General features: G+C 42.0%; 1 protein-coding gene across 2 annotated transcripts in view; it reads left to right on the plus strand.

Moving 5' to 3' along the window:
* The first annotated feature begins 5,183 nt into the window (after window positions 1-5,183).
* Window positions 5,184-25,989, plus strand: part of capn1 (calpain 1) — a 55,007-nt gene continuing 34,201 nt past the window's right edge. The window contains exons 1-4 of one of the 2 annotated variants that reach the window (XM_076288911.1): window positions 5,184-5,312; window positions 15,043-15,651; window positions 19,345-19,414; window positions 25,071-25,189. In XM_076288911.1, the coding sequence (XP_076145026.1) occupies window positions 15,400-15,651; window positions 19,345-19,414; window positions 25,071-25,189 (441 nt within the window). In that variant the 5' untranslated portion in view covers window positions 5,184-5,312; window positions 15,043-15,399. Of the gene's footprint in view, window positions 5,313-6,017; window positions 6,102-15,042; window positions 15,652-19,344; window positions 19,415-25,070; window positions 25,190-25,989 lie in introns of those variants that run through there. The other variant, XM_076288912.1, reaches the window with a different exon arrangement.

The following is a 25,989-nucleotide window of genomic DNA, read 5'->3' on the forward strand; positions in this document are numbered from 1 at the left end:
TTCTCCTATTTGCTTATAAATTGCTTCACTGACTTAATGGGTTTAATACACAGGGGGTTTGAAATCGAATCACTACTTTAACCTCAGTCCTAACTCTTTTCGTTTCATCTAGTTTAGTATTTCCTTTTCTTTTCTTCGATGCTCTTTGAATTAAATTCCATTCACCTTCGTCACCTTCGCTTATAGTACTCTCACTATCATGCTCCCCTGACAACTCCTCCAAATCATTAGATCTAGTTTCAAACTTATCCATGCTTAACATGCCTTAACACCATGCCTAGTGTAGTGTCCCGCTCCCTCCTTCTTCTTGAACACAAGCTGAAAAAGCTCTTTCGCCCCCTACTGTATTGGAAGCTAAATAGACTCAAAAACCTTGTGGCTTGACAAAGGTTAAACCTTATTAGACATTCTCTGGTTAAACCCACTTTTAGTTGGTTTCACAATGATTTCCTTTATTATACAAAAGCTCTTAAAGCTATGAAGTCTAAGAAACCAGTACAACGTTTGAACAGTGTTACAGAATATGATTTAATGACGAAGCCCTAGTTATATGTTTTTTTCTGTTTTTTGTTTTGTTTTTCTATTTTGATTTTTTTTCTTTGCTTCCCTCTTTTTATGTTTTTATGTCCATGTTTTTTCTGTACATGGATGGACTCCTCATTGATTGTTTTGAGCCATGTTTATTGTATGTGAATTACGAATAATAATAAAAAATTAAAATAGTGAGGCCTAATAGTCTATTAATCAGACTAAGTTTGTTGTTTAAATAGGGGCAATGTGCACATGCATTAGTGCTGCTACTGTAAATGTATTTAGGGTTTGACTCCACAGCCACCCCACCAGAAATGGGCATTAGTTCCTGCAGTCTGTCTACGGGCAGGATATTTTTGCTGTTAAATGAATAAATGTATGTATTTTTTGAAGGCAAACCTGTCAGCCCTGAAATTGACAGAAAATGTTCAGAGGACTCACAAGATTTATGGAAAGCCTGCAACTTTTTCAACTGACCTCGATTCAGGCTGCTATCACATTGCCTTATATGTAGGTAGGCCTACTAGGGTTGGGTCAGATTACTTTGAAATGTAATCCATTACTGACTACAAATTACATGGCAATTTTTGTAATCAGTAACGTAATCAGTTGGATTACCAAAAACATGTAACATAATCTGACTACTTTAGGATTACTTTTAGATTACTTCAATAAATATGCCCCTTAGTAAAAGACACCACCACTGAATTGATGAAAGAATATTCATTCTATTTTTCTCTTTTTATTTCATTACATCTAAGAAATCTCTTTGTCTGAGTAAAGCATTCCTGTGTGAATTAACTGATCTTTTCCTCCAAAAATCTTAATGTAGCCCCTTGTTTTAGTGTTACCATTTACTTTGAGGTCACCAGGTCCCATTGTCTGAAAAACACCCAAAATTTCTATAGCTATTCTCCACTTTGGGGGTGGTGTTTTGGTGGTTGAAATTTTCACCCCATCCCAAAATTGATCACTTAGTCATGGATGTGATCATGGATCACTATTCTCCAAACATGCACAACTCAGCTTAACCTTTATAAGGGCCCACCCAGTAGCGGCTCCTGGGTTGACAAATAGGCTAGGTGGGGCTGAGTCTGATGATCAAGTTTAGAAAAAAAAAGCCACACTAAGGGCGGTCCACGGATATTTTGTTAATTTTTACGGCTCTTTCTTTCTATTGGTAGTTTATGAGCGAAATCTGGGGAATGGAATCCCATAATGTTAGCACTTGCGGTCAAAACACCATTTTTTCTTGCATTATTAACCTATGGTTAACCTACTTAATGTTATTTTATTGGGTAAAGCTATTTGCACCCCTGGTGCAATTAGCAGTGTAGGCTATGCTAGTCATACCCTGGTGCAATAAGAAGTGAATTCTATTCGTACCCAGGTGCACACAGCAATGTGTTCTATTAATTACCCTGTCTGGTACAAATATCAGTGTATGCTATTTGCACGCCTGTGCATTTATTTTGGCATATTGATCACACAATGTAATAATAATAAAAACAAAACACTAAGCGGTAATAATAATAAAAACAAAACACTAAGCAGGGAATTAACCCAAGTGCGTGTGTAAAGTCAAAAAACGCGTAACTAAGCATATTTCACCCTGCCAGATTTCTCCCGTGTCATTTACGCGCCATAGAGGGAGTTACGCGTTTTTGGCACCCCCAAACTCTGGGTGTTTCTTATGTATACAACTCTTGCGTGCATTCGGCCACTGACTTTCCAGCTGGGTCTCTAACATGTTGCTCTCAAGCTCAGTCGCTTGCCGCCTTGCCAGAGCTTGCCAGAGGCTGAAACACGCTACTACATTTAAACACAATTGTTGCCGCGACTTGAGGCATTCCAGCCTACGAAATTAATAAAAAGTAAATCATGCATAATTTAAAAATAACTCAATAGGCTACTTGGCTATGCAATAAGATTTCTATTACAGCACCACGGAGTTCAATGAACGCATGAAAGCGGATGGTTTGTTTGAAATCCCGACACTCTTTCAACTACATGGAATAGTGATCATCAAATACCTCCCCAGATTTCAGTGCCCATCAGTCCCAACATTTAACAATATAATTAAACAGTCCAAAAGTAAATTAAATATCAAACTAAACCGAAAATGTCCTGCTTTTGAAGGCCTACCAGTATGCCACTCCAAGAAATGCATGTCTCAAAATAAAACTCGCATAAGAAATAAATGGCTGTCTCGAATACAATCCTGCCCCTAAAGGCCTGTACTTTGTCTTAAGACCCCGGCCATAATTTGAGGATTTACAGTATCTAAGTAGACAAACTGGCTTCAGATATCCAACAGAGTGAATACGAGATTGTGCAGTCTTAGCTGTGGTTAGTGACATGATGCTGTTAATGGGGGAGTTTTACATAGCCTAGCGTAAATAGGTTATTATTTATTTGACATACCTATATGGCTTTTTTCCTTATCAAAAGTGAGGGGGACGACTGATCTCTTCAACACTGCAGGGGATTTGGCGGTTGTCGCTGCGTGTGTGACGGAAGCGGAATGGGAGAATGCGTGTAACAAAAAAAAAAAGCTTATACGAGCCATTTACGCACAAATGGGAGAATCCAATGAAAATGACAATGAAGCACTAAACAGATGCTGAAAACAGCACTGGTATTTCGCATGGCAAAACTAACAATTTTAAAAAGTATACTGGCTCCGACGCCCATGGGTATGCACACGGATTTAAGTGGGAGTGTGTTGGATTTCCTCGGTGATCCTGGCCTAAGGCAGTTAAACAAACCTGTAAAGAATGTTCAGACATGTCTGTGGGTTTCATAGAAGAACAACACCTTAATATTCCTTTTCGCAGAATATAGAAGAATATTTTCTTGAAATAGAATGGAACACCCCTACATTTTCTTAGAAGAACCCATTACCGGCTCCTGGGTTGACAAATAGGTGGGCAGAGCCTGATGATCAAGTTTAGAAAAAAAAAGGCACACTAAGGACGGTCCATGGAGATTTTATTCATTTTTACGGCTCTTTCTTTCTATGGCTAGGCTATGAGCGAAATCTGGGGCCTAATGTTACCACTTGCCGTCAAAACACCATTTTTTTCATGCATTATTAACCTATGGTTAACCTACATAATAATTATTTTATTCATAAGAAGTGAAGTTTAAAATTTTGAGATTCCAGACAAATAAAAGCTACACTACCGGTAATCAGCTCATTGGCTCAGATCAGTGGAGAACTACTTTGGGGGAAAAACTCAAGAGGGAAACAAATTAACCGAGAATTCGAAATCGAAATCAAAATTCCACTGGAGCTCCAAGCATATAGGCTTCACGCCGCATTACACCACTCAGCTCTCATAGTCAAGTTGAAGTTGTTTATTGTCATGTAGGCCTAAGAAATTATAAGTAACGAAATTATTGTGTTCAAGAGCCAGCTCAACTTTAAAGAGTAAATTAATAGTAGGCTATTCATTAAAAAGGTAAATATTCTGTGTGTATGGGGGGGGGGGGGGGGGGTATACCATGGAATTAGTGCTTGCGTGTCCACAGTGGTTTGTATAGAAATTAATATTAAGTGACGCATACACGTAAAAGGGCAGTTTTTTTACGAACTCCTTGGGGAATGATTTGGAAAATTTGAGGAAGCCTGAACTATCAAATAGGATGGCGGCAGACAAATGGCCAGTGAATGAAAATCTGTCGGTAGCGGTAACTATACTAATATTTATAAATGTATGTATATGTATATATCCTTTTATATATATTTAAGTCATTTTGAGACAATCCTCACTCCATAATTAATTATGTGCAAGGTAAACAGATGGATTTTTAAACATTTTCTGAAAATCTAAAAAAAGAACAAATTATTGCAGTGGTTGAGAAGGCAAATAGCCTACCTACACACTGTGATAAAGCTGTAGGCCTATCATATTATTGAGGTAAGATGGTGCTGATGCATAAGTGCCCTTTAGGCTAAAGTGAGGGATTTGAATTCTGGGTTATTTTTTTAAAGGTTAGGCCAATTATTGTAAGCCTAATAAAAATCATTCAGAAGTCTCCAATTGACAGCGTAGCCTATAGTCTTATAGTTTGCACTCCGGCCATATTCATACAAAAAAAATCTGCTAAGCTAAATGGAGTGTTGATGAGTAGGCCTACATATTGTGAATGTGGATACTACAGTGGGATTTTTGAATGTTAAAAGTTGCAGTTGATGAATAATCTGAGAGGTGGATAAACTCTAATAAGAGGTGGATAAACTCTATTTCTGAAATGTCAGAGGTGGATGAACTTTAGCCTCCACTACACGCATGCCTAAGCCTACATGTCCTGCACCTCTTCATGTCTATCGGCTCTTACATTTTTGTTTTGTTTTGTGCAGAAGGTGCCACCAAGAGGCAGTGTTGGGCCAATGCATTATTTCAACAATGTGGCAGTGTTGGGCCAATGCATTATTTCAACAATGTGAAAATCAAATTGCACAAAGCGTATTACTTTCACACACACCAAGATGTGTTAAATGTATACTGCAATTCTGCATGGTACCAACAATTAACCACATCATCCGAACAGTTCCCACATGCTGCATTTGGAACCCGTCTGCGGTCACTGGGGCAGGGGATGGGGCGTTAACACAGAGGCGTGCCATAAAATCGCTTGCGCTTTTCGTGAGTGTGTCTGAGTGTCATACGAGTGTATGCTACAGTATCCGGGAAGTCTGATGAAAATAAACGGACAAAAAATCCCAACCTTTCTCTACATAGACTACTTTCCAACTCTGAAGAGGGGAAGCAAAGGTAGGCTATCTGTTAACTTTTCACCCAAGAATTTCTCACGAATGATAGGCTATGCGTCGCTTCTCGCGCTTTCTCTTGTTTTGCGACTGTGAGGTAGAATTTAAACTCTGCATGCAAGCCTGACCGTGTGTCCCTACATTTTGGAAACGAAACATCTTGGAAGTTATCTGTCAGGGGCTTTTGTTTAACTGTCTTAGATAAAGATTGGCATACAGTCGGTTGACTCTCGTCGGTATAGGCGCATGTTGTCGGTATGGGTATTCTTTAATTATGATATTTGGACTTCCTGAAATAGGTCTTCATCAAGACAAATGAGATGTACACACACGTTGATTCACTTCCTGAATAGTCACATAAGGAATATGTCTGGAGATATGTAGGCTAGTTTCCCTATCTTGCGCAGACAGCTGTTTCAACTCGTTGGCTCTGTGCCCTGACAAGCCATCAGCAGCAGGCCCACGACAGTAGTTTGAAAGTTTTTACTGACTTTGACTTTTGTAATTGAAGAGGAACAATATCAGTGTCGGCAAAGGTAAAAACTTGTGAGAACTCAACTTGTCATGTGGCAGTGTTTTATACATAAAAAAAACTCTCAGGAAAGCATACATTGTGCTGGACTGTCAGGTTGACTTTGTACTGCACTGTTTAACCTGTAGATAGATCCACATTGAACGAGCGCAGCCTCCTCAGAAAGTACAACCTGCTCTGCCCTTTCTTGTAGAGTGCGACAAAAAATCCCAACCTTTCTCTACATAGACTACTTTCCAACTTTGAAGAGGGGCAGCAAAGGTAGTCTATCTGTTAACTTTTCACCCAAGAATTTCTCACGAATTTTAGGCTATGCGTCGCTTCTCGCGCTTTCTCTTTTGCGACTGAGGTAGAATTTAAACTCTGCATGCAAGCCTGACCGTGTGTCCCTACATTTTGGAAACGAAACATCTTGGAAGTTATCTGTCAGGGGTTTTGTTTAACTGTCTTAGATAAAGATTGGCATACAGTCGGTTGACTCTCGTCGGTATATGCGCATGTTGTCGGTATGGGTATTCTTTAATTATGATATTTTGACTTCCTGAAATAGGTCTTCTTCAAGACACATGAGATGTACACACAAGTTGGATCACTTCCTGAATAGTCACATAAGGAATATGTCTGGAGATATGTAGGCTAGTTTCCCTATCTTGCTCAGACAGCTGTTTCAACTCGTTGGCTCTGACAAGCCATCAGCAGCAGGCCCACGACAGTAGTAGTTTGAAAGTTTTTACTGACTTTGACTTTTGTAAGTGAAGAGGAACAATATCAGTGTCGGCAAAGGTAAAAACTTGTGAGAACTCAACTTGTCATGTGGCAGTCTTTTATACATAAAAAAAACTCTCAGGAAAGCATACATTGTGCTGGACTGTCAGGTTGACATTGTACTGCACTGTTTAACCTGTAGATAGATACACATTGAAGGAGCGCAGCCTCCTCAGGAAGTACAACCTGCTCTGCCCTTTCTTGTAGAGTGCGTCAGTGTTGGCTGACCAGTCCAGTTTATTGTCCAGGTGGAGACCCAGGTACTTGAAGGTGCTTACCACCTCGACATTGACCCCATCAATGGAGGTAGCAGAGTGGGCTTAGACCTGCGGAAATCCACCACCATCTCCTTGGTCTTTGAAGTGTTGTGTTGAAGATGATTGAGTTTGCACCATTGCACAAAGTCCTCCACCAGGCTCTTACTCCTCCTCCTGCCCGTTCCTGATACACCCCACAATTGCAGTATCGTCAGAAAACTTCTGCATGTGGCATGACTCAGTGTTGTAGCAGAAGTCAGATGTGTACAGGGTGAACAGGACTAGAGAGAGCACAGTTCCCTGTGGCGCTCCGGTGCTGCTGATCACAGTGTCAGAGAGACAGTTCTTCAGTCTGACGAACTGTGGTCGCTCAGTCAGGTAATCTGTAATCCAGGTTACCAGTGGGGTGTACTACGAATCTCGATTAGTGGGTTAGCGAGGTATGTTGCGCTCAAAGCGGCTATGCTGTGACACGAAAGTGGATCTGTTTTAGTGTCGCTATATCACCATGGTATCTTATGCTGTCAACCAAACCTGGTCGGGAGGAGGTTATGTGCTAAATTATAGCTGAAATCGTGTAATCTACTGCACACTGACCAATCAATTGTCTTAAAAACGAAGTTCTCTCACGTGTAGGATTCTGTCATATATCTTAAAGGTGGAGCTCCGCCTCTACTAACATTTTGGATCTTGAATGTGCTTTAATAGTGCTGTGCGTGCAAATATCCCACTATGGACGTGCATACCATACAACTACTGATGACAATTGATTTATTTGATGTTATAGGTTAGACACAAAAAAATGCCGCAGTGTAGATTAAGCTATCGCTCATGAATGCGGAAGTAATTGTTTTTAAACAGAGGCGGTCTTGTGCGTCTCCACGTTTCACGATTGGCCAACGTCATCCCAACACGGAGGCGCGCACAGATCTGAACTGAAAGCCTAGTTTGACAAATAGTATAAGTATAGTATAAGTATATATACTCTTTTGATCCCGATCCCGGGAAATTTGGTCTCTGCATTTATCCCAATCCGTGAAGTAGTGACATACACAGCACACAGTGTACACACAGTGAGGTGAAGCACACACTAATCCCAGCGCAGTGAGCTGCCTGCATCAACAGCGGCGCTCGGGGAGCAGTGAGGGGTTAGGTGCCTTGCTCAAGGGCACTTCAGCCATTCCTACTGGTCGGGGTTCGAACCGGCAACCCTCTGGTTACAGGTCCGAAGTGCTTACCAGTAGGCCACGGCTGCCCCAAACATAACTGCAATCGTAGTATCACTTAACGTATACCCCTGAGTCAAGGCTTTGTCAAGCCTCGATATGTCTACATAGCCTAGATATGTCTAACGTGCTTCGTAGTATACCCCACAGGTGAGCGTCCACACCCATCTGCAAGAGCTTGTCTGCCAGTCTGAGGGGTTGGATGGTGTTAAAAGCCCTTGAGAAATCAAAGAACATGATTCTCACAGCACTTTTCCCCTTGTCTAGGTGAGAATGTGTCCTGTGTAGAAGATAAGTGATGGCATTGTCCACGCCCACTTTCTCCTGGTAAGCAAACTGTAACGAGTCTAGTGCATGGAGTACCTGGGGTCTGAGCATACCTAAGACCAATCACTCCATTGTCTTTATCACATGTGATGTTAGAGCGTCTGTAGTCTGTAGGTCTGTAGTCATTAAGCTCACTAGGATGTGGCTTTTTAGGGACAGGGGTGAGACATGATGTCTTCCACAGTGTTGGAACTTGTCCAAGGCATAGACTCAGATTGAAGATGTGCTTCAGTGGCTCCCCCAGTTCAGCAGCACAGGCCTTGAGTAGCCTTGGACACAGTCTGTCAGGCCCCGCTGCCTTATTCGTGTGCAGTTTCTTTAGTTTAGCTCTCACTTGATTTGCTGGGATGATGGGGCGTGTAAGGGGAGGGGAGGGGTGCATCTGGGATCTGTGTGTCTGATGGCTGTTGACTGAGGTCGTTGTCGCCTCATTGTTCGTGATCGCCATGTGGGGGAGGGGTGCAATATCCAGTGATGGTGGGGGTACGATAGCCTGTGATGGTGGAGGTGAGTGTTGCACTGGTATTGAGGGGGGTGTGGTGGTGGGGGCTGGGGCTGGGGGATGACCACCTCCTTGATGTCCCTGTCAAGGCTGCCAGAGTCGTGGATGCCTCAACAGGCACAGGCAAGGAGGCGTCAGGCGGGGGCAGGGCGTGAGGTGATGGTGGCTTAGGTCGTTGGGTGTCACCGGGATGCAGAGCTGGAGAGACTGGGAGGTGGGTGTAGAGCAGGCACGCAAACAAGAGCAGTGCCTGAGTCAGCCGGGGGTGGTGGACAGACCACTCCCATTGGAGCTGGAGCAGGGCAGTCAAACCTGTTGTAGAAGTGGTTCAACTGGGTCGCCCTGTCCAGGTCCCCCTCCACAGAGCTGCTGCTCTTCTTCAGGCCAGTGATAGTCTTCATGCCGTCCCATGCCTCCATCATGTTGTTTTCCTGCAACTTCTGTTCCACCTTCCTTCTGTAGTCCTCCTTAGCCTCCTTCAGCTTGACTTTGAGTTCCCCTTGCACGCGCCTCAGCTCTGCCATGTCCCCCTCTCTGTACGCCAATAAACGGATCTGGGCATTTTTTTCAAATACGAGAAAATGAACGTTTGGTTCCCAGACCACGTCTCATTGAGAAGTGGTGGCGCTAGCCAGGCTAGCTTAGAATAGCAATTTGCTGCAAATTGATAGCAATTGAAACCTTAATTTAGTCTTACAATATGATTTTCTTCATGGAATACTTAAACTCAGGGCTTAAATTTCACTGCGGGATTGCGGGTATTGCGCATCATTTGTTCAAGTCCCGCAACTCTAGACATCATAATGCGAGAAATTCCCTCATACACTTACGGCCTGTCTGACGTTAATATAATCATTAAGTGGCGTGAATGCGTTCCTATTGACCGGACGGATCAACTACCGAGTTGAATTGAACATAGCCTCATGCAGACGCAGACACACACACACACACACACACACACGGAGAGAGAGAGAGAGAGAGAGAGAGAGAGAGAGAGAGAGAGAACCACTTTGCGCTTACGCAAATAGGCTACGCAGCATGGCAAACTTTTACATCTGGAAAGAGCTCCTTCCAATCCCAGAAAGATTGTCTTTAACTTGTTAGTTTTTTGAACATTCATTTTATCTAATAATTGCATCCACATATCCTTATGCACTATGCACAACTTTTATTCACTAGCGACTAGCCTAAAACCGTAAGGCTGAAGGGAGGCTAATTACTCTCACGTATTTTCTTAAAGTGACAGGCACTCAATTACACCTACTCATCACCAATGTGCACTCAATTAGACCTACACACCACATTAAAGATATGCCTAAGTGTTATAGTTTAAACGTCAATATGAAGCATTCAAATTACTAAATATGTTTAGCTACTAGTTATTACTAGTAAAATGCTATACATTAAAAATACATTATTAACTAAATACACTCTATATGAATTAAAAACATATATGAAATAGAAACATATCACATAAGCCATCATTTTCAGTGTGTGTTTGTGTGTGTGTGGAGAGAGTCAAGCAGAATCTAGGATGTCCACTGTTGTGAATTATCCCACTACAGTATAAATTACTGATGACGTCAGGGTGGTGGGGGCCCCAAAATCAAACACTTTTTTAAAACAGTATCGAAGAAGTATCGAAATTGCAAACCCCCCCTCCCCCCTAATTTGTGTAAAACATGAATAACCTAAGGGGGGAATTCCCCCCCATTTAAAAAAATGAATTTTAAGCCCTGAAACTGTGTCCCCTGACCATACTTCAGACAAGAGGTGGTTCATGAACCTCAGAACATAAAGGAAAGCAGGAACGTTTTGATCCATGTCACTCATGTTTGTATGTGGGATGGAGGGAAGTTACCCCTTGGAAGACCTCATGAAATATTCATATACATTTTCATACCTTTCTACTTCAGTGGTTGTGAGTGTCTTTTTTATTTTGCCTAATTTTTGTTTTATGGCTTTGGATGCCTGAACACTCCCGAGCATGTTGTACAATGAAAAACAGGGTCAGTGAACATATAATAGTTGCAGCATGGGAGCGATCTTTTTTTGGCTGCATCACAGCAATTCAGTGGGTGTGACTGCATTCTGCCACCGAGGCCAGAGGATTTAGCTACATAAACTCTCGGCCAATGAGAAACGGCCTTCTCTCTGGGACTGGGCAGGCAACAAAGTTAGGCCTGAGAGAGAGAGAGGGAAGGGAAAATAGACAGAAAAGAAAAAAGAGACACGTGAACGCCATAAGCGTGACTGAGATAAAAGTGGACAGAGAGAGAATAACAACCGCACTAAGCTAAAACAGACCAACAGAGATGTCCTATTGGTGTAAATTAGCTGAGAGCTAAACTATAGCTAACTCTCAGAAGTCAACTGGACCCCCAGTGTCTCTCCTCCCTTTGCTTGGCCTCACACTGCATGTGGCAGTGTTTAGTAAGACTCTTGTTCTCAGCCTCTGTCTCACTCACTTGTTCCAAGTGCAAGTTGAAGAGGAGATCACACCCTGCAGCCTCCTCCTCTCCTCTTATTGACCTGGAGTGACCCTTCAGTTTTCAGTCCCAGTCACTCTGTAGGACCAAGAATTGTTAGATAACATGTACCAGTATATCTTATGAGAGTGCACTTGGGAGGTTTCAATGAGTTCTGAATGATTCTGTCCAAAGGAGGACAGTTTTCTTTTTAAACCATAGCAGAAAAGAATAGCATGTACAGGGGCATGTAAGGCTATTTCATTGATTAAAGACGTAATAAGTTTACATCAAGTGGAGGTGAAATGGAAAGTGATTCTGCATGGTGTGAAATATGATATGGACCACAAGCTACGTGCTGGAAGAGGCACAAGTAAACCAGATTCATGTGGATATGAGAACATCTAACATGATGGTGTGACTTTATGCACGCTCGCTCAGTATATCAAGCTTACAGCTCTGGAAAAAACGTAAAGACCACTGCACATTTTTCTGATGCTGAGTGACATTCGAATGAGTTGAGGGTCATATTGAAAATTAAGAGACCACTGAACAACTGACCACTGCACAACTGTCAATTCATTTGAATGTCACTCAGCAACCGTAGGATGACATCAGTCATTCTGTAGCATCAACAATGTTAGATAAGTTGTACCAATATATCTTATAAGAGGGCACTTGGGAAGTTTTAATAGGTTCTGAAAGATTATGTCCAATGGAGGACGAGTTCATTTTCAGGTAGCCTACAGGCAGTTCATTGTTCATAGCAGAAATGAGTAGCATGCTAGGACATGTAAGGATATTTAATTTATTGAAGATGTACTAATACGTTCACATCAAGTGGACGTGAAACAGAAAGTGTAGCTGCACTGTGTCAAATATGACACGAAACGCAAGCTACGTGCTACAAGAGCCACAGGTAAACCACATTCACGTGGCTATGATAACATCTAACATGATGGTGTGACTTGATGCACGCTCGCTCATATATCCAGTATCACTGATTTTCACCACCACTGCATTATAGTTGAAGGCTACGGGGGAAAAAAGCTCAGGCTTGGTCTGCAATGCGATCAGGTGTGGCTCAGCAGTCTAGTTCAGCAGTGTAAACTGTCCTCCTGATGACGTGTGAGCAAACAGTGACTAATCCCCCAGCCATGGCTGGGTTTTAGCATCAGGGTAAAGCTATATGGGAGAACAAAAGATAGAGAGGGAGGGAGGGAGGAAGGGAGGGAGGGGTGCTGATGAAAGAGAGGAATGACTGTATGGTGAGTTGTGTGGTCGTTTGAGTGTTTGTGTGTGTGTGTGTGTGGGGGGGGGGTCTCATAAGACCGTGCATGCTGGGTAAAAGCACAAAGAGGGGAACGTCCATCAACATCTCTCGCGCGTGACTTCTCCTTGGTCTCATGGACAGGAATGTCCGCCTATAGGGATGTCAGAGATGTGTCAGATGGCACTCGTGTCGCTGTTTATTGCACGCTCGAGAAATACTTCTTCTTCCGCATGGCGGAGAGGCAAGGACATGTGGTAAGACAGGGAATCGGAGACCTTGAGGAAGAGAGGGGGGGAGACGGGGACAAGAAGAAGACAAGAAGAAGTCCTGCAGGCTTAATGTGAAGAAAGACAAATGGCAATGACAAGAAGTGCTTAGACAGGGATTTTTTTTTTTTATTATCAGTGGCTGTAGGCCAGTGCACCTGGGGTGTGAAGCAATTAGGTATTGGAATGCAGAGAGAGAGAGAGAGAGAGAGAGAGAGAGAGAGAGAGAGAGAGAGAGAGAGAGAGAGAGAGAGAGAGAGAGAGAGAGAGAGAGAGAGAGAGAGAGAGAGAGAGAGAGAGAGAGAGAGAGAGAGAGAGAGAGAGAGAGAGAGAGAGCGCGAGCAATACCACAGATGTGATCATGCCTGTTTATTCTCAGATATGAAAGTTTTTGTCCTCTAATCATTAAATCTTGTTGAGTCAGAGGTTTTAATTAAGTTACAGTTGCATGTGTTTCTCCTCCTGGGACACTCCTCCCACTCAATCACAGTCGAAGTTTCCAAAATGACAAGCATCTTCCTTTCGTCTGGAAGGAGAACCCTGTCAGCAAACAAACCCCTGTCTGTGATTTGAAATCTGTAAGGTTCACAGTGACACAGGAGAGAAATCTGATCTACTGTATGTTTTGTGTATGGCACATCAGCCACAAAGGCACGTGCCAAAGATTTAATCACTGGACAGAAATGTTACAGATTTATTCTACAGCTACCACTCTGCAGAACACTGGATGCTGCACCACACTATTGAATGCAACTGTATGTTCTTGTATCATTCAACCAGAAGGGAAGTGCTAATTCTTTTGTGAAGAATAACTAGAAAACTGGACAGTGGCCAATATGGAGAACAATGTGTGGTGCTACATTAAGTTTTAAAAAGGGAAACCGTTTAACTCTCTGTGCACCAGTCTCTTTCTCTGGTGTTGTTTACTTTCTAAAAGATTCTCTATCATGAATGAGGTCATGTGCCATTATGGCCCGTTATCGAGGCACGCGGGTGTGATTCACGTCCACTCGAGCACACCAAACCCACAGCAGGACCGCAGGGGACAATTAGCCAGGGCGTAACAGAGATAGCGTGTGAGAGTGAGTCACTCGTGTCGGGTTAGCAAGCATGTTGGGTGCTATGCTCTGAAGTCGGCATTATGACTGGTTTTGTGATTTCTTTTATGCATGGGCACTCTCACCTTCAACGTGCTGGAAGAGTGACAGTGAGCCAGTCTTGGGAAAAAATGCACATGCTGAATTGTTTATTTACCTGCTTAGTAGTAGAAAGCTGTCGGTAATGTCAGAGGGTGTGTCTCCCTTGCATAATCAAGTCCCAACCTGAAGACATGCCATAAAACTTCAGTATCTCGCCTGGAATATATCCACTGTATGTCAGCTAACAGCTAACTTTAACTCTCCTTCAGTCCAGGAGCAAACATGGTTTTGTGGCAGTGTTATAACTGGCTTGCCTTAGCCATCTGTAGTAGGCAGTGTGATTCTAGAGCTCTAGAATCTTTGGTAGGTACTGCTGTTTCTCTTTGGTTGAAGCAGGAATGTTGCTATTTTGGGCCTCAGGATCAGCGACTTGAAAGTAATCTAATTACTGTCACTGGGCTTATTGTTAAGGTGTGTGTCACTCACAAAGCAGGAGAGCACATTTAGATGTGTGTTTGATTTACAGTCGATATTAAATTACACCCCCTGTCATTTTATGATCATGATGTTTTTAATAATACAGTTATGCTTCAGGGCATATTTCCAAAGGGACTTCTGTACTATACTGACCATTAAAGACATTATGGGATGGGATCACTTTACCTGGATGATGTTAAAATGTTCTCAATCATCACACTGCAGTTTACACTGATGCCATCTCTTTTGCAAAAATCAGACTAATTTTCCCGTCACATGTTGCTCACAGAGCAGTGATGGCTTGGCTCGTTTCATTACCTTAAAAACCCACAGAGCACATTACGGAATCTGTGAGTTTGTGGTTGTCATGTTGTGTCTTTCCTGAAACAAATTGTCACCTTACTCTCTCTTTCTTTTTCTATCTATCTATCTGTCTATCTGTCTATCTATCTATCTATCTATCTATCTATCTATCTATCTATCTGTCTATCCATCCATCCAGGAGCAGTTGGAGGTATCCGTCTGGCGACTGGAGCCTGAGCTTCCCTTCCTCCACAGGACCTGAGTGCTCACCTCTGCCAGTCTTCCCCCTCCTCTCCCTCCAGACCTCATCAGTTCATTCACACCTAGGTCTAAATATACCGCAGCATCACTTCTGTCTGGATTCCCCAGGATCATCTGCTTCCGGATTGGCTGAAATCGCACCGTGCTGTGCTTACTGATTGGTTCCAGCAGAGACCCACTTGAAGTGCCATAGTTGCTGGGCGGGTTTTCAGAGTTGGGGTTTTGTTTACAGTGGGAAGTGGTTTGGGGGGTTCTATTGTTGTTACCGTGGTTACACATCACTAATTGAAGAAGGATGGAGGCGCCGTTCGCCATGGGGATGGCTGCCAAGCTGCGCAACCAGTGGGACCGTGAGCAGGGTCTGGGCCAGAACCACAACGCCGTTAAGTTCCAGGGCCAGGACTTCGAGTCTCTGCAGGCCCACTGCCTCCAGACGAGGACGCTGTTCGAGGACCCGCTCTTCCCGGCACAGCCTTCTTCACTGGGCTTCAACGAGCTGGGGCCGCGGTCCTCCAAGACCCAGGGCACGCGGTGGATGCGACCCCCGGTAAGGAAGCACTAAGGTCAACACTGACCTTCACAACGGTGATACATTTCAGATGAAAGATTGAGACCACATGCACAAACAGGGAAAAGATTCAGGCTGGTGGAAATAGTGCTGTGCATTTTCACAATAACACTACTTTCACATAAAATAGTGACACATGAGGCAAAATGGAATAGTTTAAAGGAATTATCCAGAGTAAAATGCACTTTAGATCAATTTACGGATGATTGGGAGTACATACGTTGAGTTGACATCAAAATCATGTTATTCGGATGTGTTTTGAGAAAGTTCGATTTTACCGTTTTTAGTCAAAACTCGTTAGCCTGGAAGTGACGCGGGCATGTCATTTCGCCGCTACAAAACGCTATTTTTATACCTCTTCTACAGTTCCAAACAACATTACACTTACGTGGTAGTGAGTAGAGGGTCCTTAAAGCCAAACCGAAGCATCCCGAGGTCTTTATGTGGTCGGATAGAGAGTCCAGAATGAATTTCATCAAGCCAGTACCTTTCCAGAAATGTTGCTGCTGCAGCTGCCATCTTTAGGGGAAAGTCCGTAGGAGTCGATTGCCGAGTGTGGAGTAACACGCTCTGGAAATTCACAATTTCGTCGCTGTTTTTAAAAAAACAAAAAAACATAGTCCAGTATTTCTTTCGAAATTGAAATGAAGTTGGACTACTACCACGTAAGTGTAATGTTGTTTGGAACTGTAGAAAAGGTATAAAAATAGCGTTTTGTAGCGGCGAAATGACATGCCCGGGTCACTTCCAGGCTAACGAGTTTTGACTAAAAACGGTAAAATCGAACTTTCTCAAAACACATCCGAATGACATGATTTTGATGTCCACTCAACGTATGTACTCCCAATCATCCATAAATTGATCTAAAGTGCATTTTACTCATGCATAAGGCACACAAATGGAAAAAATATGTTAAGGGTGCACAGTGTTGAAAGGATAGTGAGGTGCATTATGCCCACACACACTTTGAGTGCAGTCTGAATGGATAGAGAGACCCTTTGTTCAATCTTGAAAATCAAATCTTTTTGCAAGCATTTCATCCTTCACAGGCCCTACAGAATGCAGCATGTAGCTCTAAGCTAAATAGAGTACTGAAATGAGAAAGCCTTTGATCAGCTGGCTTGGGTGCCCACTCAGGCGCTCAGCATCTCTCAGCGTTGTGTTGACCAAGTCAAAGACTCTGGGCTGCAAAAGACCAACCTGTGAGAGGATGTGACCAGTATTAGTCAAGCAGCAGGATAATGATCACAATCTCTTCCTGTTCACAGCTTGACTTGTTTTTGTTTCCTTTATGGTGACAAGTCTTTGCACAGGGAATTTGCATAGTCTTTGAATAGAGAGACATTGTTTCACAGCATATAGCTCCAAACTGTATCACAAAGTTAACATAAACAAGCACTTGTGGTTTGGTCAGTTGACCTATCCAACACAAATAATCTGTAGGTCTATAGGTATAAGTATACATCTACAAGTGATTAGAAGGTTCTAGGCTGTAGAATTGCATCGTGCCATACACTACTGATAATTCCGAGCGGTAGCATGGTGATAGCAATCTCTTCCTGCCTCAGCTGGATTTGTTATTGTTATTTCTCTGGCTCCCACTCATTGGCCAGAGCCTGCTGTGGAGACAGGTCTGCATGGTTTAGTAATGAGCAAGGCAGAGCAGCAGCAGCAGCAGCAGCAACAGCGGCAGCAGAAGTAGCAGGCTGCTCAATTTGGCACGACACCAGTCACGGTCGCGGTCCCGGGGGAGCACAAAGCCTCGGTCTCACTGTCTAACCCACTCGCCGTCAATTCGCTCTCTCCTCTGCTTCACCCCCGTCTCTCTTTGTCTGGGTTACTGCCCTTTTCTTCTCTTTCTTTCTTTCTTTCTTTCTTTCTTCTCTTCCTCCCTCTCCCTTCCTCTGTCTGCCTTTTTTTTCCACATTACTGACAATATTAGACTATTTTCAATTAAATGATGTGTAGACAAATGTCTATTACTCCATGATAATACAGCAATTCTTTGTCGATATTTTTTATTTACATGATGCTCATTCATTATGGTTTGGATAGTTGGAGTATACAAAGTACAAAGAGCTACAAAGTAGGCCTATTATGAGTCCTTTATTCATATGCTGGTTCAGTAAATGTGTTACATGTTATGCAGCCCCCCTTCCTTCCTCCACCCATAACCCATTTCCCAAGTTACAGTACCTAGTACGGCCTTGCTTGTATGGCTTGTGCTGATATTACAGATATCTCTCAGCGAAAGCCACACTTTTATCACTGCATGAATTTTTCAGGCTCTCCCACCCAGGCCCTCGCGATCTCAGTCCCCAAAATACAAATTTAGCTGCAGGTGTCAGAATGTATAAATGTTAACAGTGCAGTAAATGTGATCATGACACTCTGGAATGGTCTGAACTTTGACCCCATCCTCCCTCTGAGTTAAGTATCGTCCAACTGCTTGTTAAGCATCGCCAACTCTCTGGGAAGCTCCGCACGTTACAGACTGTCAGAAAGGCCAAACTAGTCTACATTTCTAAATGTTTCAGAATGGAGGTTATCTTCATGTCAAGTTACTGTTGGCAAAGACTTTGTAAAGTTGAACATATCTCCTAAATATTTAAACATCTGCATCAATGCCAGGTTGTACTTGGTACTTGGGGTTCCAAAAGCGACAGAGACTCCAAAAGAAATCAGTGTTTTTTGCATCGCGGATGGGAGGGGGGAGTTTAAATAAAACAGACAGTGGAATGTGAGTGATGGAGTAATAAAGTGTGAATGTTTTGCTGGTGAAGTGGTCATGAGTAATTCATGAGGTGAAGTCCCAGCAGTGCTGTGATGCTGGTCAGAAAGGACACAGACAAAACTGGAGGCTGATATGAAGGAGGATGAAGTGAAGAGAGAGTGTGTGTGTGTGTGTGTGTGTGTGTGTGTGTGTGTGTGTGTGTGTGTGTGTGTGTGTGTGTGTGTTGGGGAGGGGGGGGGGGTGTTGTGTATCTGTGCAGATCAGTAGATTGTGCAAGCTAATAGCTGAGGAGTCACCACACATGCTATGGTACCTTTGCATGCTGGGTAGAAGAAATAGATAGGGAGAGAAAGAGAACTGTAGGACAGTCACTAACTGGGGTTGAATGTAAGAAAAGGAAAGTGGAAAGTATAAAACACGATTATAACAGAATTATGGTGTGTTCAGTAGTGACAGTGGTGATGGCAGGGTGGGAGACTCCCTAATTTGGTTAAAGGTATATTGTTTTGCATGAGATCACTTCCTGCTAGAATGAGGGGGGTTGTGGGATAAAGAGGCCAGTCTGAAACGGGAGGAGTGGAGGAGAGGAACAGCTTGGCGAGGGGAAGGGAGACAGACCATGTATATACAGGAGCTTTGATGCATACTGTACCAGTGATTTAGTTTACGGCCCACTGGCTCAGCTGTCAGCACTGTATGTGCACATCTTTATTTGCAGTTTGTGTGTGAGTGTGTGTGTGTGTGTGTGTGTGTGTGTGTCTGTGTGTCTGTGTGTCTGTGTGTGTGTGTGTGTGTGTGTGTGTGTGAGAAAACTCCACCCTGTGTGAGAATATATTAAGTATCTGTCAATACGGTATGAATAATTTCCCTCTAACAGTGTTTGTGTGTGTGTGTGTGAACCCCTGTGCCCCCCCCCCCCCCCCCCCCCCCCTCAACAGGAGTTCTGCTCTCAGCCCCAGTTCATCATGGATGGAGCCACGCGCACAGACATCTGCCAAGGAGTACTGGGTGAGTCTGTGACCTGTTACCTTGGCAACAGCATCAACCCAACACCAACCCCCCCCCCTTTTTTTTCACACGTATGCCCTCCCCACCACTGCTGGAAGACTAGTCAGGGTGTAATAGCTAATGCATGGAGAAAGCACTTAAAGGGAAGACCCAGGGAGAGAGTGAGAAAGGGATAGAAGGAGAGAGAGAGACAGAGAGAGAGAGAAAATGACAGGAGGTCAGAGGATTTCAGTGTCCCTTGTAGTGCCTTACTCTGAGGACATGTATAATTTACGCCAAACTCCGCTCAACAAAAGGCTGAAACACTCATCTACATCATTCTGGTTTTCTCCCTCCATTTCTTTCTCACTCTCCCTCTTTCTCTCTCTTCCCTTTCTTATTTCTTTCCAAACATGAAGCAGTCCTCCACCCTTGTGTATCCTGTCAGTTTACCTTCCTTTTCCATGTGTGCATCTTCCATTTTTTTCCCTTTTCTCTCTGTCTCTCTTTCTCTCTCTCTTTCTTTTTTGGTTCCTCACTGTTACATCTCTCTTTCTTTTTCCCTCTGTCATTGTTTCTCTCCCGATCCCTCCCTCCCTCTCTCCCTCCTTCCCTCCCTCCCTCTCTCCCTCCTTCCCTCTCTCTTTCTCTCTCCCCCTCTCTGTCATCTCTGCCTGCTCCATGTAAAAGGCATTTGAACTCAGCATCTGTTGAGACAGATGAAGCCTCTCGGCGTTAAATCTGCCGCATTCCCCGGGCTGACTCAGGGAAAGAGCCACTTCCAGGGCTGGCGCAGGACACAGAGTCACACCACAACACACAGACCCAGAGCAGGACCAGAGGAGAGGGGCGCTTGGCTAGGAGAACTCCCCCAGTCACAGTGGCCTGGAGTGGGGTGGTGGTGGAGGGGAGGTGGGGGGGACGCACACTGCAATGGCAACTTTTGCTTTCCAGTATACAGCTTAGACTTCCCTCACTTGATCTATAGGCATGATTTAGGACAAGACTGAGGGGCTATCAGCCTGATAGTGGATAGCTTTGGCAGATTTGTGGGCGTGATTTAGGACAAGACTGAGGGGCTATCAGCCTGATAGTGGAGGTAAACATGCTTTAATTCCAGTCATGCTGACCTGGGGTGGGCTGGTAGTGGTGGAGGGGCGGGGATGCACACACTGTGTGGCACTAAAAGAGAGAAAGAGAGTGAGAGAGATAAGGATGGATACCGGATGAGCCGTGTAATCCTGACTCAGCTAAGTCAGGTTTTGTCTGATTGGGTAGATGAGGATGGAAGGTTCAAAATCATGTCCATTGTCTGAAATTCCATACTACACCGATATCTAGATTGAACATGCCAAAGGTCACTCAGAAGCAGTGTTGGGAGTAACGAGTTACAAAAGTAATGTAATTACTGTAATATATTGCTTTTTGCTGTAACACGGTAATGTAAGGCATTACAAAAAACAATTGGGTAATATTTTACTCGGTACAAACTTCAGTAACGCACATTACAATGCATTTTAACCTGAAATTAAGTGGTGTTATGTTTTGATACATATTCACAAACAACTGCGCAAATAGCAGAACGTATCTCCTGTTACTGGTTGAAGATGACTGTGGCTGGCTGCAACTGACTTGATGGACATAAGCCTACACTCATTATTTTCAATTTATCTATGACAACTAGGATATGAAGAACAGTTAAGTGCACTTTGTGTGTGAAACCGAAAGATCTCTATACCTCGCGAAATAGCACAATTAATGTAATGACACATCTAGAGCGGTGCCACGCTAATCTTTTTGATTCTTGATAAAGCATAAATGCTTTTCATGACTTGACTTGCGACTCCACTCAAAAGACTTCAGACTTGACTCGGACTCGAGCTTCGAGACTCCTGAACAAGCTGTATTTCATGCAATTATTGCTTTTTTTAATCTATATTTATTCATGTATTTCTATTTTATTTTACTGCTATACACTTTGTGAAACGTATAACGAGCGGCATGGCCCCTTTGCCATAATGTCCAATGTAACGAATGCGCTATGTGTGCACACTCACAGATATAAATGCATTGACCATGGTGACAAGAAGTCCTCCCGGAGTTGTGCCTTTTATTATTACTTTCGGTTACAAAAACGTTTTGCACAGAGGAAATAAGCGAACAGCTAAATGCAAGGTGTGTGGCACCAGGATAAATTATGCCTATTCAACAACGTCTGATTTCATCAGGCATCTTCAAACGCACCCAGATAGGTCAGTCTCTTAGGCCTAGCATATATCGTCACAGGTGACAAGCTAACCATTGCAAAGTGTTGTTCTAATGCTGGGAACAGGTAGGGATGGGCAAAAATACATCAGAATGTATTTCAAAATAAAATACCTAATACCCTCATTTTTAATGTATCAAAATAAACTACAAAATACAGTAACCATATTATGTATCAAAATAAAATACTGTATTTTTGTATTTAGAAAATACTCAAAATACTTTTTTCAAGGAAGCACTGCAAAAAAAGCTTTTTAATATCCCAAACATTTAGCCTATTAAAACTATATAGTAAAAAACAATACAATTGGCCCGTCATACCAAATAGTATACCGTATGCAAGTCCATGTAGTGTGATCAGAAGAATAATTCAAGAATTTACAATTACATTTAGTCATCTAGCTGATGCTTATCCAAAACGACTGACATAGCTTTCAATTAACCACATTATAATCAATAGGCCAAAATCATAATTGTGTATCTGTGCCGAATTTCGTAATTCAAGTCCAGTGCAGGACTGAATAAGAAAATCATAAGCCTATGTATCTTGAAGTTCCAGTATGTGAGAAACTTGATATGCTTTAATATCTCCAACCTCAAGTATGCAGCTAATAAGGAAATAGAATTGTTATTTAATAGGGGTGTGAATCTCTCATGTAAAAGACGATACGATTCGCATCTAGATACATGGGCATGATTCGATACAAGAAAAGATACATGTTTATAAAAAACGATTCAGTACGATTCGATGCGATGCGATGCAATTCGATGCAGTTCAAGAATGGAAAGCATTCTAAAAGATTTTTTATAATTTGCTCAAGGTGCACATTTATTTTATATATTCAATTATTATGGATGGTCAGGGTTGTCAATTAGGCAACAAAATGTATGAATATGATTATCTAAACTGAGGTTTGTTTCATATACTGTATTGAAATGAAAAAATAATAGTCTACATTTCAGTCAAGCACAGCAGCCAAATACAACATAAAAATACATTTTTATAGACTTTACAGATTTTATAGAGTTATATCTGATTGTTTTCATGGAGCTGTAGCCTTGTTGAGGTAAGACAATACCGAAATAAAATAAAACAGTGCTTAGGACACTTTTGGCCTTTTCTCATATAGGCCTAGCTTACCCTACAAGAATAAAATAGGCCTACAAATCAATGAACTCTCTGGGCTTATTTTGTTCCAACAGTAGACCTAATGCAGAAACCTAAAATGCCACAAGTCTGAGTGAATATGAACAAAATCATTGGCTAATAATTTATGCATCGTTTTAGCAGCAAGGGCCAAATTATTATTTAACATTAAGGAAATCCCTTCATCAAAGGCAAGGCTACTCTACAGACTATCCTTGCTGTTTAGGAATGCTATAAGTGCTTAATTTCGCACTGGATTTCGAAAAACAAAAGCCGACCGAGTGCAAGTTGTCACATGGTTAAGTTGCAATAGATGTATGGGTAATGAGGTCATTTAACAACTTTGGGCAATGAATGTAACCAAAAACGAACTGCATTACCCACAATTCCGTGCCACGTATAGTTTCAAAACCGAAAGTGGGATGAACGCGCTGCTTGGCGCTTTGGCGTAATCTCTTCTTCGCGCCGTAGGGAGATAACCGTACTGTTTGGATAAGAAGCTCAGTCCACCTTACTGTCTGACGGTAACTCATAAGCAAAACCTAGCATACAAGACCATATGTTAAGGTAAAGCATTACACAGAGGCAACCTAATAATAATAAAAAAGTAAACCTAATTTTTTTAAAAACGGCACTAATCATTTCAGAGGTTTTCGATGGATTGACCGTAGGTCGGAAAAGTGGAAAGAAGATTAGCTTCAAGGCTATAACTTTTTTGTTTTGTTTTAGCATGACTGTTTTTGAAGATGATCATGTATGGTAGCTTCCTCAGCATATTAGGTCATATCATAGATTATTATGGCCATTATTTGAACAGTGAAAATAATAATAAAAGAGTTTTTGAACTTTAATGTCACTAATGCTGATTATTCAATGATTCATTTGAATTTAAATATTTAAAATACTTTCGCAGCAAAAATTATATATGCGATTAATTTAGATTAATTAATCACAGAGTATGTAATTAATTAGATTTTTTTTTTTTAATAGATTGAAAGCCCTACTAATTACCAATTATCCATTACACCTTTGTGTAGTATCTACTTTTTTTGTGTTTTTCACATAGTATTTTGCAGTATTTCTAAAATACAAAAATACACACCAATAAAGTATTTTGATAAAAAATACAGAGCCATTTCCTTCAACCCAATAAAATACAAATGACAAAATACTATTTTGTATTTGAAATACAAATACATATTACATGTTTCAGAAATACTACCCATCCCTGGGAACAGGCAGATTAGCCTACATCTTTATAGTTGACCATATGATGACATACTTGGGTTAATACTGTATTTCACCAGTTAGGGCACCAAAATGGCCAGCAGCGGCACTGTGTAGCCTATCTTGACAAGTTTTGGGTTACAATATACAGGTAGTGGGCTCTCTGTTGATTTTAATGAGTAGGCCTAAGCCTAAAGTTACAGCATTTCTATCACAATTGACCAGACTTCGACCTTTTGTCTGCTTTTAACAAAATTCTGGCTATAAGTGTTCCTTGTATTGCATCATGAGCCATCACTGCGCCTATTGCATTCTACTGTTGTTAGCCTTAAGCCTAGCTCAGGCATTATGTTATACCATATCGCCCTCCATTAGAAGTGCAATGAGCTGCATTGAGCATAATAAACTGCATTTAGAATTCCAAATCCATATTTCTAGATATTTTGGTAAAAGTAACTTAAAAGTAATACAATAGTAGTGTAATGCCTTACAATTCAGAGGCAGTAATATTATTATGTAACAAATTACTTTGAAATGACAGTAATAAGTAATACATAATACATTACGATTTTTAAGTAACTTGATTACTTCTTGAACAAGATTACTTCAAGAAGATTACTTGTCTTGGTTTTGCTGAATGGCCAAACAAACAGATCTATTAGCTATAGCAAATAGATCTATTAGCTATTCTTAGTGAAATGCAGAGTGTGGCAGCGGCTTGGACACCTGCTGTGGATGAGCACTGTATGAGCACTATTGGATTACATAAGTGCATAGGTGTATTTGAAGTGACCTTGATGTTTAGAACAGCTCAAAATATATTTTGTTTTATTTGGGGAAATGACTGTAGCTGTACATTTAGGGGTCAGATTATGACATTTACTGACAGATACATTCATGTTGGTAAAAGTGAGAATTTATGGTAAGTCAACAGAATGCAAATGAGCTGATACTACCGGTATTCACATATGAGCATAGGTAAGCTTATATAATAGCTCAGGTGGTAACATTTTTCTGTGTGTGTGTGTGTGTGTGTAGGTGACTGCTGGTTGCTGGCGGCCATTGCGTCTCTGACTCTGAATGATAACCTTTTGCACCGCGTCGTGCCTCATGGCCAGAACTTCACCACCGGATATGCCGGAATCTTCCACTTCCAGGTAACTCTCTCTCTCTCTCTCTCTCTCTCTCTCTCTCTCTCTAGTTTGTGTCTTTGTTTATGATTAACTCTTTATTGGAATGACTAGTATGTACTTGGATGCTGTATTGCACACTGGTTTCATGCTGTAAACACATGCAAATATCTAAAAGCTAGTTCATGACAAAATTCACACTAGTCAACTAGTGGCGCAGAATTCAAATTAGGAGGCGGAGAATTCTGGAAATTGAGGCTTTCTATTGGCTCCCTATGTCCAAATAGAACATGACAACCAATCACAGTGCAGAATTTCACGAAATCCCACCCACAACATTTGCATGTGGCACACAAGTTAACATGCTGGCCAAAGGTACTCTAGCTAGTAAACAAGTGGCTTCAGTGTGACACTTACATGTAAACTAGTGAAGGCAGAACTGCTCACCGCCTCCTAATTTTAATTCTGTGCCACTAGCTGACTAGTGTGAATTTAGGCTTCAACTAGTTTACTAGTATACATTTATGACCTCACTAGTTAACTAGTTTGGACAAAGGATGGATCAACTAGTTAACTAGTGAGCCTGCTGCCATCACCTAGCTAGCTAGTAAGCCATTTATGGTTCACTAGTTAACTAGTTAACTAGGACATTGACCTACTCCAACTAGTTAACAAGTGATGAGTTTTGCTTTCACTAGTAAACATGTGCACATTTTTGGCTGTCACTAGTTAACTAGTGAGACCCAAAATCCTTCAACTAGCTGACTGGTATGCATTTTGGCCTTTACTAGTTAACTAGTGGACATTTTCTGGCTCTCACTAGTTAA

This window comes from Alosa pseudoharengus, unplaced genomic scaffold, assembly GCF_046254945.1.
Source record: "Alosa pseudoharengus isolate Yale_2024_CS ecotype anadromous, Long Island Sound unplaced genomic scaffold, YU_APseudo_1.1 YU_APseudo_1.1_scf_17, whole genome shotgun sequence".
Taxonomy (NCBI): Eukaryota; Metazoa; Chordata; class Actinopteri; order Clupeiformes; family Clupeidae; genus Alosa; species Alosa pseudoharengus.